Below are 17918 nucleotides of genomic sequence, written 5' to 3' on the forward strand. Positions count from 1 at the left end.
AAATATTGGGCCATTTATCATTTAAAACTAGTAACTGAGCTGGCAGAGAAAGATAAGAAAAAGAATATTCTACACAACAGACTCAGTCCCATTTATGGTCTCTGAAATTTTTTTTATAATGCTTAATATAGCACTTCAAAAGAGATCTGCCTGCCTTTTTAAAAAGCATTAATTAAAATTCTTAGTCTAGCCCCACAAAACGTATCATCATTCTGACCCTGCCTCTGGACTTGCTAGAATAGTTTTAACAAAAAGCTGTATTTCTAATGCTCGTGTTTAGAAAAAAAATTGTTAAAATCAAGATGGGGAAGGTAGAAGTCTTTAAATAAGGTTTTAGTGAATGCTAAGATACTTTTTCCTGCACATAATATTTGTGCTGATCAGTACAAAAAAAAGACAATGACATACTCGAAAGCCCACAGGAGTTGTAACACAACAGCAGGATCAGTAAGAAGCTATATTAAATAAATTTTTAAAATATTTCTCAAAAGAATCTGCAAACTTCTGCAGTCCAGATTTGAATGCCAGCCCAACACTAAGAACACAAACACTAGAGCTGGGCGAAATTTTTCAGTGAATGGTAAATTGGCCAAAAAAAAAATGATTCTAGGTCCAGGCAACCAGAGCAGTTGCCCTGGGCACTATATTCAGAGGGCTCTGTACCAGTCAGAGCAGGGTTTTTTTTGGCTCAGTTTCTCCAGGTGGGCACCAAAAACATCGTCTGCCCTAGCCAGCAAAAGACCCAGGACTAATCCTCTTTTGGGGGTCATCAAAACTATTCATGAATTCAGGTCCAATTCAGTGAATAGTTTCAAACAAAAATGGAAGAGAGTCAAAAAGGTCAAAACAACACATTTCAATTTGTCATTCAAAAAATCAGTTCATTATGAAATTTAGCTAATAAAAAGATTCATAGGTAAAAGTATCTAAAAACAACCCAAAATGAAAAACCAAAAAAAATTAAAAAAAATATGAAAAAAAAAATTTGTTTCAGATTGAACAAAAATGCTGCAGTCAACCCAAAACAAAAAAGTGTTTTGTTTTGTTATTTTGGCAAGAAAAACTAAAAATTCAGTTTTAGTTTGAACTGAAATGAGTTGTTTTCATACTTTTTTTGATTCACCCCTGAACTAAAAAAATCAACTATTTGCTAGGCTCTAACTAGGGGTAGGACACAGTTATCTGTCTTTGGGTTCCCTTGCCAACAAGAATCTCAAGGCACAGCCTCAAAGGACACTGCTACTCAAAAATAATCTTTTTCCATGCACGTGAGCAGAAACCATATGGACAATCATTCAAAGACCCAAACTACTCCACTCCTAGGCAACTGTCTCACACTTGCAACGTGGTGGGGGTTATTTCCTCAACTTAGGCCATCCACACATCATACAAGTTCACTGCTCTTCTGTAGAATGTCTCACAATCCTCACAGGAAGAAGACAAACACAAAGATTTCCTCCCCCCTCATTTCTTCCATCCATAAACAGGTGAGCCAGCCAACTAGCTCTTCCTTTGCAAAATTAAGGAAAAAAGTTTTGACAAACTAATAAAGCTATGTCCCTGCTTAGAAGCAGATTAAGCTTTTGTGGGGCCCTAGGCCAGAGCAAGTAGGGGCCCCTCCCCACCCCTTCCACCTGCAGGCCCCCGTCCCCTCCCTGCTCCCGCTGGGGAAATGGGGTGAGGGTACAGGGGCTTCCCCTGCCTGCCTGGCACCCCTGCCAGGAAGTGGGGTCAGGGCACAGGGGCTTCCCCCACTCCTTGGCAGGAGCACGGGGCAGGCGGAGCAGGGCAAGCCCCTGTGCCCCGACTCCACTCCCCAGCAGGAGCGCTGGGCAGGCAGAGTGGGTCTGCACCCATTATTCCAGGGCCCCCGGGCATGGGCTCCATTGGCTCACTGGCTAATCCACCACTGTTTTTGGTCCTGGATAGGAACTCCTCTCAAACAGGACCAACCATCTCCCCAACATTTCTGCTGGAGGGACCTGGCCAGAGCCACAATGCAGCAGTAGCCTCAGTCCCAGCCCAGAATTTGAAACCACAGTAACAGTGAAAATCATTTTCAGTTAGAGAGAGTTTTGTACCAAAGACTTCATTTAAAAAATAAAATTAAAAACTTACATGCTTGTCCTTTAGCGTCTCTTCATTGTTGTTCCCATTGCTGTCACTGGATGATGCTATACTCATTAAATGCTCATGTGATCCATTGCTACCTAAGCTTCCATAGCCACTAGATCCACTGTTGTGTACAGGCTGCAAACAAAATATTAGCAATCAACTTTAACAAAAATGAGGCACATACTGATAATTCAGAATCAGAAAAACTAGCAAGATACTATAGCTACATGCTTTCTTAAGACCCCAGCAAGGGATATATTTGACTATACCTATATCTCAAGCGGAGGGGGAGGAGGGAGGGAGGAGAGAGAGATGGGGGAGGATCGACCTAAATTATGCAACTTCAGCTACGAGAATAGCGTAGCTGAAGTCGACTTATCTTAGGTCAACTTACTGCGGGGTCGACTGCCACCACTCCCCCGTCAACTCCGCTTCTGCCTCTCGCCGTGGTGGAGTACAGGAGTCGACGGCAGAGTGATCAGGGAACGATTTATCATGTCTACACTAGCCACGATAAATCAATCCCTTATAGATCGATCACTACGCGCCAATCCGGCGGGTAGTGCAGACGTACCCTAAGTGTCTTGCAGTCTGGAAAACTGTCATTAAGATTCAATAATTAACCTCAACTCTACCCGTGTAAAATATTGACAGTCTTATGCATGGAATAGTGCCAGTATCTGTTGGATACTTGGGGAACTGCAGGCGTTGGTTGATTTGGAGCATATTAGTGGAGTATATGAATTTATGTGGTCCTAATCCAGTGATCCCCAAACTTTTTACCTCATGCCTCTCCTTGCTCATCTGCGCTCCCTCCTCCCTCCCTCTCAGAGCTGGGGCCGGCAGCTGGGGCCCTGGGCGCAGGGCTGGGGGCCAGGAGCCAAGCTGGGTGGCGCTCCCTCTTCACCCCCCATGGGAACTAGCCCAGCCCCCAGTTGTACCCCCTGAATGTTCCTCCATGCTCCCCCCCCAGGGGGTGTACCCCACAGTTTGGGGACCTCTGTCCTAATTTGTCATACAGGAAGATACTTTTCTTTTGGGTGGAAAATGGTTATTTTGATCTCTTCCTTATGATGCTAAACAGGCTATTTTGTCTGAATTGGGAGAAAGGACCGCAATGCAATTTATTCTTGTGATCTCTGCTATGGTGATAAGTGGGGGGGAAATATAACTTTTTGTTCTTAAAAAGTAAACTGTGATCATTTAAACTATTGAATGGAGAGGGTAAAAGGCTGAGTACATTTGCTAGTGTAGGTTGTGGGATGCCTGGTGTAAAATGCAGATGGGATCATAAGGACATAAGTTTTTGATTGTAGATTTTGTGTAAAGGAATGTGTTACACAGTAGAGAATTAGATAATTCAACAAATGACATCTGTAAAATAGGGGTAATACACCGCTATCGCAAAGGGATGTTATGAAGACAAAATGTATTAAATATAAGACTCTAAGGTACTGCAGTAATGGGGGCCATGTAAGTACTTACCAAGACCCCAGCTCCACATAAAACCCCAGACCCTACCTGTAACAACAGTCGGTATATTTGTTCTGTGATTTCCTGAATGCTAGGATGAAGGATTTTATCTTCTGTGTAGTTGGGAGCAGCAAATACGTCTTCATTTAAGGGACCACTGTAAAAATTATCATACCCAAAATATTCCAAATGCATGTAAAACACAACTTAAATTAATCTTTCATATATATTAAATAGGCTCTTGTTCCTATTCTATTGCATCTAAAAAACTTTGAATCTGATAAAATGCGCAACCTTACTCTGAACATGGCTTCTCCATTCTGAAGTAACTCTTGACAATATTGGAAAAACCTGCAGCACTTACAAATTTATTGTTAAAAGCATTTAATGTATTATAATATACACTTACAATCACAAAACCCAAATACCAAGATAAAAAAAAAAAGCAGTTTGAGTTTGTCATTTTTGTACAGCTCTCTTCCACTAATTTAAAAAGAGTTGCTACGCAAACTTGAACCCCCATCCTCATTAATTAATATAATTTGTCTACTTACGTCCTAACTTTGTGTCTTCCGATTATAAATGAGACTTTTCGGCTCCAAGGATTAATGAAACTAGACCAGCTGGTGTCCATAGTTATGTATTCCCCATTTCTAGTGCAGAACCGGATTGGTGAATAGTCAAAAGGCTGTCCACCATACTGAAGTACTATAAAGTAAGTTTTAGAAAAATGTCAGTTTTATATTCACATTTGGAAATTATATTTAATATGCTTTTATTCAATTTTTACAATAATTTCACAACAAAAAAATTTAATTTGTATACATATATGGCAGACAAGGTTTATCCAGTAACCAAACTCTGAGTAATTTCACATCAAAAGGGAAAATTACAAGTGTTTGGCCACCAGAGGGAACTGACCTTTACTGAATATATTTAAATTTATAGAAATTAAAATTATATTCTTTGCCCATACCAACACCTACAAACACATTTTAATGAACATAAATCAGACTATTTGCAATACTGAATTTTGTTCTCCAACATAAAATTCTTCACTAGGTAGAAGACCTAAATATATATATTTTTGTAAATGCATTTTGTATGTAAAAACACAAAAACAAGATTTTAATACTTGATGCCATCATAGCAACACTAACTGCACCAAGAAAAATGTCCCCAGAAAAAAAATAACTGAAAAATTATTCCATTTTCAAAAATTATGCAAAGAGTTGACACTAACCAAGAGGCTCATATTTTCTTTCCTGTCAATTCATTAATCGAAGAAAAAAAGATCACTCAAAAATGACTACATATATGAGTGTGATCTTGAGACAATTATCTTTCTGATAAATGGCTAACATTTACTTATTATGGCTATTTTGTCTATAACAGTCAGATTTTACCCTAAGGAACAAGACTTGAGTAATAATTCTCCCATTTTGTTGTTGACTAGTGTTAAATGTTCAGCTGTAAACCAAATGAAAATGTATAGTTTAGTTTTTCTTTGTTTTCAAAACAAATAATCAGAAAATTGACTAATTCTATACAACCTACCTGCTTGTCTCCCCTTTAGTTCCTTGAAAGTTTTAAGGTCCCTGAATTCTAACTTGTATTTTGTAGATTTCTTAGAAAAATCTACCTTATTTGTTAACGTAAAAGATAACATACTTTTTTTGTGAACTGCTAGCATTAGAGGTCTGTCACTTGGGTGAAGATGTGATAAAACAGGGGTTCCTATTAAGTCCTGAGGTAGGTATCCCAAAAGAGGTACAGCTCTGAAAAAAAAGAAAAGAAAGTCAAGTGGAGTAAATGCACACAAAATCCTACTTTGAAATATTTCTTTTAAAAACTCTCTTTTCTAAGCTTTAGCTTTTTATTTTTTTAATTAAAAAAACTATGTGGAATTGAATTGGGGAAGTGTTAGTATCCGTTCCATAGTAACATGCGACAACCCTTTGGAGAAGATTGCATTCATTTTTATAGCACTTATCTATGGCACCAATCACCAGAGTATCTGAGCACCTCCATAACATTAATGAATATTAATGAGTTTATTCTCACAAAACCCCTCTGAAATAGGGAGGTATCCTCAATCTACAGATTGGGAGCTGAGACGAAGAGGTCATACCAGATGGCAAAACCAGGAACTGATCTCCTGAACCCAAGTCTGGTGCCTCAACTAGAAATCCACTCTTCCTCTCAGATTAAAGGTTTAATTTTCTGAAGTGTTGCCACGTACTCAGCCCAGAAGTTCAGGTATTTAAAAGAAATTAAGGAAGACTTAAAATGTTAGAAGCTAGTCTAAAATTTTATTAGACCTCCGTAACTTAACAATGACTTTGTTCCAATGAAGAAAGCTTTTAGGTTAATGCAACAAAAACTCATTCATAGACTAGTTAAAATATGCATAATGGGGAGATTTTTGAAGCACAACTGGCAATTAGGTGCCTAATTTCCATATGTGCCTTGAAAAACATCTTAGCACTACTCGCAGCATTCCTACTTATGCCAAAGAAGTTGATGGATTAGAAGTTATTTGCAAGATACAAACAACTACCTTTGTAGACATCAAAAGCTGACATCTGGGATTTCAGATATCTGCATTTTTGTCACAAAGTGCCTGACGAGCAGAGAACAAACTCCAGGGAAACATGGTCCTTGCTCCCGTGGAGCCTAGAAGCATTACAGGGCAGGCACTGCTTTCAGCAGTGCACTTCTGACAGTTCACAAGAGAACTCCCCTCCAACATGTTCTGTCAGAGTTTCCAAAAGCATGAGGTGCACCACCTTGGGACAGGGGCTGGAGCATACAGACAGACCTCAACTATTCCCAAATCTCAGCATTCATTTAAGAACAGGTCTGTAGCTGTTGTGCCACAGAGAAAACACGAAAACGTGACCTGAGCATAACTGAAGCAATGTCTTCCTGAGTTTGCAGACAGCCTGAAATAATAACCTCTCAGAGATGAGCATGCTAATTATGACAGTTAACACTGTGGATATTTAAAATACTTCAAGGCTACAAGCACATAAGGAGAGAAAATGTATTATGAAGCTCTATACAATCTACTCTCAATGACTTCTCATTTTGCGTAGACTTCACTATCACATGACCAGGTTGAAAGAGATGGGGGGTGAAATTGGTTTCATTTTCCTGAAAGTAGGCAGGTGGAGGACAGAGGGGAGAGACACTCAGCTAGCTTTCAAACACTATGTTAGATGCTGTGTTGGAGTGCAACACCTGCCCTACTAATCTTGGCAACTTGAACTCTTACCACTAATTTAGTTATGAGGGAACATGCAAGTTTAGTTATCATTAAGCAAGAAGTCACCAGGCATGAATTTTTAATCTGAATTTCCATATGCACATTATTAACAAATAATATATTGTCAAGTACATTCTATCTATCAGAACTGTTAGTTCAGTATCATTATCTATTTCCATATACAATATTTGCTCCATGAGCTGATTAACAGCATTTCTAAAAATTGAATGGATGGTTAAGAGCTAAGGTTATTATGAAAATTTACTTTGATTCAAATGTGTATATTGTTAATAGAAACTATGAAGTATTAAGGAAACAGAATATGTTTTTTCAGAACCAGACATAGCAGAAACACGACTGTAGAGATCTCAGTTTAAACTGCAACAAATGTTGCAACACAGGGGAAAATCATCTGATTCCTCTGTAGCGTTTGCCTCCAAGGACTCAGTAAAACTATAAAAGAGAATGGATTGCTATCTAATTGGATAGCATGTGTCCATTGTGTAACTGTGCCAGCAGGGAATGCATGTGACATACAGTTACTTATTAATTAAACTGAGTCAAAGAATTAAAGTTAGAGAACATTTTAATAAGTAATGTTTTGTGACTTTAAAAGCGCTCTTCTGCAGAGACAACATCCGGCGTCACACCAGGTCAGCATAAGTTATTAGAGCGATTGATTACTAACGGGCAGTCTATTAGCTGGCAAGTATGTTTTCCATTTTCAACTGCAATAAAAATCACTTAAAGATTAGCTGTTAGCAAAATCCATAGTGTGCATTCACATTATAATAGAAATCAGATCGGTTAAAGTTTGGGGATTTTTTGTTTTTATTTTTCTTAGTTAAATTCATTATTTTAAGAACAAGAGAGACAGAATGTGTGTGTGTGTATGTGTCACAAAACACATACCTACATAATATATTTGACAGTAATGTGAGATATCTGCTTGTTTCCTAAAATGTAGATGTTAGTTAAGGGCTAAAACTGCTGTGTAGCTATTGGATATTTTGTGGAGGACATATAAATAAAAACAGCCGTTCCCAAAAAATAGTAGTTTCAGTTGTTCACCTTTCATCTATATCCTGGAACAAACAACTTGGTGTGTGCGTAGTTGTAAAAATTCTCTTGTCAGGAGGAATTCTGGGTGCTAAAAGGACAGAAGAAAAAAAAAAGGGAAAATAGCTTGACAGCACTTTTCATATGCATATATTGCTTTACAGTACCTGGATCCTTCTGTCAGCATGGAATAAGTTTTAACCCACAGACAGCAGTTTTCAATGTTACTAACTTGCTCACATCCACGTGTACCCTCCTAATGACAACAGACTGCAGTCCTGATCACCTATATATTACAGTTTATAGCAATATTTTACCTCCAAGATGAACGTATTGGATACAAAATCAAAATTGTTTTGTTTCTTGATATCTGGGGTTCACTCCTTGGGTGTGGCTGAGCTACGCCTCACAGAGGACCCAAGAGGGTAGCGAGACCAAAGATGATGTACACTGCTTTAATATGCCACGGCCTTATCCTGGGCCTGGTTTGGCTCCCAACACAAATGAGGATAGCCTCAAAGTTAGTATTACTTTCACCCACTTGCAATCACCTGAAGGGACCACTGTGGCATCTGGGAACTGCGAGACTGCAGCTGCACTCTGGCAATGGACCCAAAAAGTCTGGTATACTAGGGACTACAAGGTGTGCTGGTACAATGCAGATGCAGCAAAGACCAGGATCTGACCTTTGATGCTAGTGTGATTTGTGTCGAGCAGAATGGCTCTTACAAGCAGAATCAGATTCATAACATGCCTATAGAAAACATCTACCCAAGAAGACTATGTTCATTTCAGGATGGTTTATGACTTGACTCAAGCTTAACAGTCACACTTTGCAGTTCTGATGTTGCTTTTAAGACCATTGTGATTAAAATTAGAAGTATGTGACTGAAGTTATGGCAACACTATCCGGATTCATTTTGTGTTTTGCCATACTAATATTTCAGAAAAAACATCTAGGCCAGGGGCGGGCAAACTTTTTGGCCTGAGGGCCATATCGAGTTTCTAAAATTGTATGGAGGACCGGTTAGGGGAGGCTGTGCCTCCCCAAACAACCAGGTGTGGCCCGGCCCCAACCCCCTATCCGACCCCCCCCTCCTTCTCGCCACCTGACCCCTGCCCCATCCATCCCTTCCTGTCCCCTGACTGCCCCATCCAACCCCTCCTCTCATTCCTGACTGCGCCCCCCCACTCCACCCTCCCCGGGATCCCTGCCCCATCCAACCACCCCGTCCCCTGACCGCCCCGGAACTCCTGTCTGACTGCCCCCCGCCGCCCCATTCAACCTCCCCCTCTCCTTCCTGACTGCCCCCCCCGGGACCCCTGCCCCCATTCAACCCCGTTCCCCGTCCTCTGACTGCCCCGACCTCTATCTGCCCCCCCAACCACCACCCTGAACTCCCCTGCCCTCTATTCAACACCCCCCCCCATCTCCCTGCCCCCTTACCGTTTTGCCTGGCGCGCCAGTGGCTGGCGGCACTACAGCCGCGCCGCCAGGCTGGAGCCAAACACGCCACTGCGCAGCACAGAGCACTGGGTCAGGTGCGCAGCTGCAGAGCTGTACCCTGGCAAGAGCTTGCAGCCCCACGGTGCTGGCAGTGCAGTGAGCTGGGGCTGCGGGGGAAGGGGAACAGCAGGGAAGGGGCCGGGGACTAGCCTCCCGGGCCAGGAGCTCGGGGGCCGTTCAGGAGGGTTCTGCGGGACGGATGTGACCTGCGGGCTGTAGTTTGCCCACCTCTGAACTAGGCCCACATTTTCAGTCAGGTGCACACCTGCCTTATGATTACACATACCCAATGTACAAGTAAATCCTTATTTGGGCACCAGCACACTTGTGCATTTATATTTGGGCACCAGCACACTTGTGCATTCCATAGCACAAAGGGTTCTGCAGTCCCTCTGGAAAGAGACAAATCTCACCTCGTGTGAATAAGCATCCTCATGCCAAACATATACAAAGGTGTTTCTCTTAACCATAATCAGAAAAACTGATATTGCAATTATTTTCTCTGCTGTTTATGTTCCTTTTCAAGAACAACACTGATGTCATCTTCCTCTCCCCATCCCAATCCTCTTCAGGCAATTGAGGATACATATTAAGGATGAAATCCTGACACTAATGAAGTCAATGGCAAGACTCCCATTTGACTGCAGTGGGGCCAGGATTCCACCGAAGGACTCCAAATGAGCTTCAGCAATTACCTCAACTGCTGCATTTATATTTATATGTTATTTTTTTTTAAATAATCATGACTTGGCTGTGAATGCCCTATATTGCTGTTCACGAAAGGATGTGAAAAACTTATTTGTGGGTTTCAGAGTAACAGCCGTGTTAGTCTGTATCCGCAAAAAGAAGAACAGGAGTACTTGTGGCACCTTAGAGACTAACAAATTTATTAGAGCATGAGCTTTCGTGGACTACAGATGCATATGCATATGCATCCGAAGAAGTGGGCTGTAGTCCACGAAAGCTTATGCTCTAATAAATTTGTTAGTCTCTAAGGTGCCACAAGTACTCCTGTTCTTCTTTTTATTTGTGGGTTGAATATCTTCCCCCTTAAATACTCATGGTTTATAACATGAGAGATGTGTGGCAACCCTGATCTAGTTAGCTCAAGACAGTTCTTATCAGACAGTCATTTTTCCTATTATATTACATGCAATTTCATAAAACAGCTGAATGTTTGTTATTTTAATAATGCAGACCTTTTGGTTTTACAGCTAAAAATCACTGCATCTTAGTGTTATTACCTTCATAGCCAGAGTGCACCTTTTCTGCAAGCAACACACAGCAAAGCTGATCTTCTGCATTCTCAGTATCTTGTATTTTGATAAGGTAAGGAGTCATACGAAATGGGTGGTAGAAGTTATATTCATGTTCTTTTCCTGCACTAATAATGAAAAGAAAGACTATTTAATTACTTGTTTTGCACAAAATTTAGTCTACAGTGAGGTCTTCAGTGCAACAGCTCATGGACAGAATTTTCAAAAGTGCTTAAGAGAGTTGGGCATCTAACTCCCTTAAGAGCTCTAGAAAAATCCCACCCCATGGTTTTCTTGGAGAGTACCTAGAGGGAGACCCAATCCTGACTGGAGCCTTTGAACATTAACTGTAATGAGAGTAAATTATTCTGTCATCTTATATAAAAAACAGAACATTCTACTTTTTGTAATGGTGTTCACATTAACAATGAGGAATCCGGTGGCACCTTAAAGACTAACAGATTTATTTGGGCATATGGACACAATCAGAGGACCCAACCACATCAACCACACCATCCGAGGCTTGTTCACCTGCACATCTACTAATGTGATATATGCCATCATCATATGCCAGCAATGCCCCTCTGCCATGTATGTTGGCCAAACTGGACAGTGTCTACGTAAAAGAATAAATGGACACAAATCAGACATCAGGAATGGTAACATACAAAAGCCAGTAGGCAAACACTTAAATCTGTTATTGAATGTCCAGGGAGACTGAAAAGTAGCCATCCTTCAACAACAAAAAAACTGCAAAAACAGACTTCAAAGAAAACCTGCAGAGCTACAATTCATTTGCAAATTTAACACCATTAATTTGGGCTTGAATAGGATCTGGCTGGCTCACTACAAAAGCAAATTTTCCCTCTCTTGGTATTGACACCTCCTCATCAATTATTGGGAGTGGACCACATCCACCCTGACTGAATTGGCCTTGTTAACACTGGTTCTCCACTTGTAAGGCAACTCCCTTCTCTTCACCTGCCAGTATATTTATGCCTGCATCTGTAATTTTCACTCCATGCATCTGAAGAAGTGGGGTTTTTTTTTACCCACGAAAGCTTATGCCCAAATAAATCTGTTAGTCTTTAAGGTGCCACTGGACTCCTCCTTGTTTTTGTGGATACAGACTAACATGGCTACCCCTCTGATATTTGGTGTTCACATTAAATCATGTGAACACCATTCATTTTGAACAAGGTCACTCTTTAATAACTTAATAATCTTTCTCTTGCCTTAATCCTGGTCTTTCCTTCAAAAAGGAATTAATTTTATATTTACATAGTGGCTGTATGCTAATATGACCTTTACTTAGTAAAATCCCCACAAAACCTCTAGTACTTAAAGTAGTTTTCTAGCTCAGCACCAGTGAAATCAAAAGTTCATAGCTATAGTATAACAAAACAGTTTTATTTGTGTACTTTTGAAGTATTATCGGAGACAAAAATGACTGAGCTCTTCAGGGAATATTTTAGTTGACATGTGTGATGTTGCAGTCTATACAATTTTATAAAAATATGCTAATGAGTGAATATAATGTAACTGGAATATGCTTCATGCAAAAGGTCTCTTGTAAAGTATCATTACAAGGCTTATAATTTACTGAGTGTGATCATCCTATTTGTATAAATATACCACTCTTGTATCTGAAACTAGAAATATGAAATATAACTCTGAGGGCCTATTGTAATTATGCAAAGTGTGGGCCATTAATGGTGGTTTGGAATCTTGATGACTCCCATCAATCAGGACAGTTGTCTACAGATGCGTGTGTTTTACCTGTAAGTCTTCCTGTATACGTGTGTGCTGGCAAGTGGGCAATGAAGTCTTGCAGTGACACGTGATCATGTCACCTGAACTGGAATCCATCTTTAACCTGGTGTCTTTCCATTGAGAAGGAGGGGGTGGAAACCCAGAGAGGGACAAAGGATTCCTGCCTTATGCAAAAGATATATAAAGGGGTGGAACAGAAAGAAGGGGAGAGAGGAGCCATCATGAAGAATCCCCTAGCTACCACCTGAGCTGGAACAAGAGCTGTACCAGGGGAAAGAATTGTGGAAGGTGTCCAGTCTGAGGAAAAAACTTACTGAAGCATTTCTGAGGGTGAGATTATCTGTATTCAGTTTGTTTAGACATAGATTTGCACATTTTATTTTATTTTGCTTGACGACTTACTTTGTTCTGTCTGTTACTACTTGGAACCACTTAAATCCTACTTTCTGTATTTGACCCAGAGTATGTATTAATACCTGGGGCAGCAAACAACTGTGCATCTCTCTCTATCAGTGTTATAGAGGGCGAACAATTTATGAGTTTACCCTGTATAAGCTTTATACAGGGTAAAACGGATTTATTTGGGTTTAGACCCCATTGGGAGTTGGGCATCTGAGTGTTAAAGACAGGAACACTTCTGTTAGCTGCTTTCAGGTGAGCCTGCAGCTTTGGGGCAAGTAATTTAGACCCTGGGTCTTTGTTGGAGCAGACGGGAGTGTCTGGCTCAGCAAGACAGGGTGCTGGGGTCCTGAGCTGGCAGGGAAAGCAGGGGTAGAAGTAGTCTTGGCACATCAGGTGGCAGCTCCCAGGGGATTTCTGTAATCCAACCCGTCACAATATGGAACTATCTAGCTATGTTCAATGTTACCAAGTTTCTATTCCTCATGCTTGAGGAGAAGAGTTGGAAAAGGGGAACCCTCTAAAGGCTCAAAAAACCCTTAAGGCAAATTAAAATATACACATTTATTATATTCTGTGCTTGAAGACATTTAAGTAATGGAAAACTACTTATCTGTTAATTTCCCCTCCCTAAATGCTATCTCTACTAATTCTCACTACAGGGTTGTTTTCATTTTATGCAGACCAGGTGTGTACTTTTGTGGTGGTGAACAATCCAACTGCCAGAAGAATTCTTACACAGTTATAATAAACTTACAAGAGTACAGTTCTTAAAGCTAACGTTAATTGTGGTACAAAGAAATCTGACCACCAGCTTTGCAGTGGATCCCACAGTGTCCAGATTAGTATATCTATAGTTATTAATCTTCAAGAGTGGAACAGAATAGCAGAGTTGGCTTTTGGAGACAAGAAATTAGCTGTTAAGAAATTTTCCAAATCACTCAGCATTAACGATCACCAGAGAAAAGTGAAATAGTGAGAGAAAGAAAAAAAATGTAGGCTGCAAAAAGAATGAGTCCCTGCCCTGCCACCTAACAAGGTGAGTTACTCTGGGACCAACTCTGTGGCTGAAGCATGCAACAGAGATGCCTGGAAATAAATATTGCAGTGCCCTGTGAATGTAGACATGGAGGCCCAAATTTCTCTCCTGTACAACTTTCTAAGGGATATTGAGGATCTCTCTGCTCAAGACTTGCTACTTATGTGGTAGAATGGAAGAGAATCCCTACTAAAATTGGTTCAATTTATGCCTTGTACAGATCCGTAATACAGCATCTGCTACATCTGGAAGTGGAGGACTGAAGACTTTCCTCAGCCATATCAGACAGAAGGAAATACAATATGATTTTCTGATGGTTTGGGTCTGGCTCTTTTGAGGTCAAACAACCAGTCTCTTGACAGCTCATATGTTCTATAATTTCTCTTATGGATGCACTGAATTCCAACGTGAGTGGGAGAATCACAAATCCTAAGAGGTTTTTTTTTTATTTTAAATAATAAATAAAATTAATAATAAAGAAATTCACTCCAAAAAATGAATGCTAGAGACATTCCTGAGAACAATGTGTTGGTTAATAAATACTACATGGTTCTTCCATTAAAATGATTTTGACCAGAAATATGTTTCAATACAGAAATCAGGCCTCTACAGAGAGAAATGGCCTTGGAGGGTAGGGCCAGACCAGACAGCGCCTATTGCACAAGATTTAGCTTCCACAGGAGGAACGGCGTGTTTAGGTTGTTTGGCCAGCTTGTTAATCCTTCCAAGATCTACTGACATGAGTGTCTGAGATTAGTGAAGACAACACGCTCAGCTTCAGAACCCCTCCTAAATCTGAAACTTCGCTGTTTTGATAACCAGATCTTAGACTGAGAAGCCAGCTTATAGAAAATGTATAATGGATTCTGAGGGTCTCATTTTATTTCCCCTGCATGAGAACTATCTTCAAGAGCTGGAATAAAATTCACAATGCTGGATTTCCTTGAGGAAAGCAAAGTCTGAAACACACAACTCTAATGTTTCAACTAAGGAGGTCGGGATACAGAAAAGCCTTTTCCTGTTGGTCATAGTCAAATTCTTCGCCCTCCAACAGCAATAGTTCTCCATTCCTTGAGAAACAAGGAGATATGAGGCCTCCCAAATTTCTTTTTGTGACACTTAGCTGTTTAAGGTATCTTAGATTTTTGCTTCCTGGGGCTTTTACTCAGCTCCTTTTCCATTTTGGCTCATGAAAGAAGCATTCACTTTGTTTGCACTCTTAAAGAGGAAGTGTGCTCTGTCCTATGCCTGGGGACCCCAATCTGAAGGAAGGAGTCTAGTCCTCTTAAAGGTCTGGGTTGAAGATTTTCAAAGATATTAGGGGACCACACAATTGTGACCACACAATTTTCCCAAGTGTCAATGGAAGTTGTGCTGCTAACACCCCTAATCACCTTTGGAAATTTCAGCCTTGGACAGAGGGCTGTTCTCCCCATGGACAGGTAATGGCAGAATGCCTAATTCTTTTCCCAGGTACAAAAGGACCCATTTCATGAAGTCAAATAGACTACTGGAATCCTGGCATCTTTAACTGGCTGCAGTCCCTTCCAAAGACGTCAAGAGTTTTAAGGTAGTTATGGTCTAGATCAGAGCTAGCACAAGGCTTCTGCCCTGGATGCCAGCTTTCATTTAGACAGAGACCATGCTATGTTGCATCATGAATGCTCCTTGCCCTGGCAGAACAAGGCTTCCTGTGCCAGACACACAGCTGGCATAATTCTTCTTCTGCAACAGGCTGCAGGTATTCAGCATAAATGAAATACGTTCTGTGTTTGGCTTTGTGCTTCCTTGCCTGTTCTTCTATTTTTTTTTTTTGGGGGGGGGGGGGCAGGGGGAGAGAAGGGAGGTAAGAGAGGGGCAAGGAGGTAGGAAGCATGAAGGGAGCAGCAAAGAGAGTAGTCCCTATGGAAAAAACGGTCCTCTAAATGAGTGCCCAGATAGTAGAAAAAATGGAAGGAGCTCACTACTTAAAAAAACTGAGGAGAAAAGCCTGAAAAGTGTCCTGAACTGCTGTGTTTCATCTGCATGGGGGTGGCAGCACTAGCAATTTGTCAAGGAGTTGGGGCTTCTAAGCTCTGTTTGACATATTGATGTCTTACCCTTTTATCCCACACCCACTTCATTTCTGTTTCATCTGCTTGTGGCCTGCTGACATCAAGACTAAACTCTCTGGTGCAGGGATGATCCTCAGGTACCATACAGACAAGTAACAATCACAATGGGGTTTTTAAGACACTAATATTATAAATTAATGAGTGTTGAATTGCCCTTCATCATGATCAAAGGAAGGACTGAACAGAGATGGACTGAGTGGAATGTCCAAGTATCCACTGAATTAAATGAAATGATGAAACCCTTCCTCCAAAACTTAACAGGATCAGTTTTACTTGTACCTAAGTGCAAAGGTCAAATTCCAAACTGATTAATAACTGAGACATGAGGAAGATGAGGGAATATCTTTTATTGGACCAACTTCTGTTGGTGAGAGAGACAAAAGCTTATCCAATAAAAGATATTCCCTCAGCCCCTCTTATCTCTAATAGCCTGGGATAAACAGCTACAACTACACTGCATTAACAACTGAGATGCAGTTTCCTGAATCTTTTTTGCAGTTACTTTCTATAACAATCTCTATAGTGTATGTTAGATAAGAGGCCATGCATATGATTCGCCTTGTTTTCATATCAGGAAAAAGAGACAGTGAATTAAGAATCCACTGAGTACTTTTTGACACATATGGTCTCAGTGTTTAATACTTCAAGTCTAATTTTAATATTTGGTCTTACCTGATACGACAGAAGAATGATTTCTCCTCCATACAGTCTTGTGTGGAAGATTCTAAAAATATTAAATGGATTTCATAACAAGTTGCAATAAACCGTTTAAAGCTTTGTATTCCAAAATGGTTGTTACTGAAAAACAGAGATGTATTCAATGCTGAGAGTACTTACCAACTCCATTACAAATATTCCATGATGGCAATCTGTAAGGGGTAGTGGAGCTGTAGAAAACACTGACATCCTGAGGTGCCAAGAACTCCACAAATTTGGCATTTTTAAAGTAATCCCTCTTACAGCGTAGAATCGAGGCAGCTTGATCGGAGACGTACAAGACTTTCCCAGTAATCAGGGAAACAGCTACAGCAAACATGTCCTAAGCAATAACAAAATCTCAAACATTTTAGACAAGAGAAAATTTTAAATCTTTTTCTTTGATAATACAGTGGTTTAAAAATGGTATTTGGAAGTTCAAACTAATTTGATGTTAAGTATTATTCATCTTGTCTATTTTCAACTAATAAGAAATGATTAAACCAAATGTACTGAGTATAAACCAAATGTACATCAAGTCTCCACACAAATTCTTTTAACTGCCTGAAAAGTACATGTAGCTGATATAAACATTTCCTGAAGTAGGTGATGGTTTTAATACATATATTGATGTAGCTTAGCAGTTGATTGTAGAATCTTACTACATGGACTTGACTCTATCATAATGCAGAAGTTACTTTGGATAGAGAGACAGCTGGACTTGGTCACTACAGTTTCCCTCCTCATAAATGTAAATAATCACAGGCATATTTTGCATTTATAAAATTAAATTATTTAAGTGACTTAAAGATGACACAAACTAATACATTCATCTACAACCAAAATGAACATGCCCATGCTTAGTAAATAAACACTAATTTATGGACAAGCGGTTAACACAAAAGTTAATAAATGGAAATCTATTAGGTGGCCTAGTGATGTCTATCTTGTTGAAATACAAGATTGTTCTATACAGCACATGCATCAATACCTTTGTCCAGTTCTGTTTTATACAATTTGAGAAACAAAAGTTTGATTTCTGCTGTTGGAAAAAACTCAACAATCTAACAGATCTCAGTGTGAATGAATGTTTGACATTCAGCCTACGTTTTTCCCCCTTAATACCATCCTATCTGAATACTACTATTTATACTCCTTTAACTATTCATAGGAACACAGAACTAGCCTTTCCTGATCAGACCAAAAGGGATATCTAGAC

The 17918-nt window shown here is 40.1% G+C and overlaps 1 protein-coding gene across 8 annotated transcripts in view; it reads right to left on the reverse strand.

The window, feature by feature from the left end:
• The window catches only part of PER2 (period circadian regulator 2), an 83398-nt gene that overhangs the window by 23786 nt on the left and 41694 nt on the right, over nucleotides 1-17918 (reverse strand). For all 8 annotated transcript variants that reach the window (XM_054039270.1, XM_054039263.1, XM_054039265.1 and 5 more), the window contains 8 exons: nucleotides 16841-17042; nucleotides 16676-16727; nucleotides 10667-10806; nucleotides 7928-8006; nucleotides 5260-5366; nucleotides 4143-4296; nucleotides 3637-3745; nucleotides 2119-2250 (listed from right to left, as the gene is read on the reverse strand). In XM_054039270.1, the coding sequence (XP_053895245.1) occupies nucleotides 2119-2250; nucleotides 3637-3745; nucleotides 4143-4296; nucleotides 5260-5366; nucleotides 7928-8006; nucleotides 10667-10806; nucleotides 16676-16727; nucleotides 16841-17042 (975 nt within the window). The remainder of the gene's footprint in view (nucleotides 1-2118; nucleotides 2251-3636; nucleotides 3746-4142; nucleotides 4297-5259; nucleotides 5367-7927; nucleotides 8007-10666; nucleotides 10807-16675; nucleotides 16728-16840; nucleotides 17043-17918) is intronic.

This window comes from Malaclemys terrapin, chromosome 9 (genome assembly GCF_027887155.1).
Source record: "Malaclemys terrapin pileata isolate rMalTer1 chromosome 9, rMalTer1.hap1, whole genome shotgun sequence".
NCBI lineage: Eukaryota > Metazoa > Chordata > Testudines > Emydidae > Malaclemys > Malaclemys terrapin.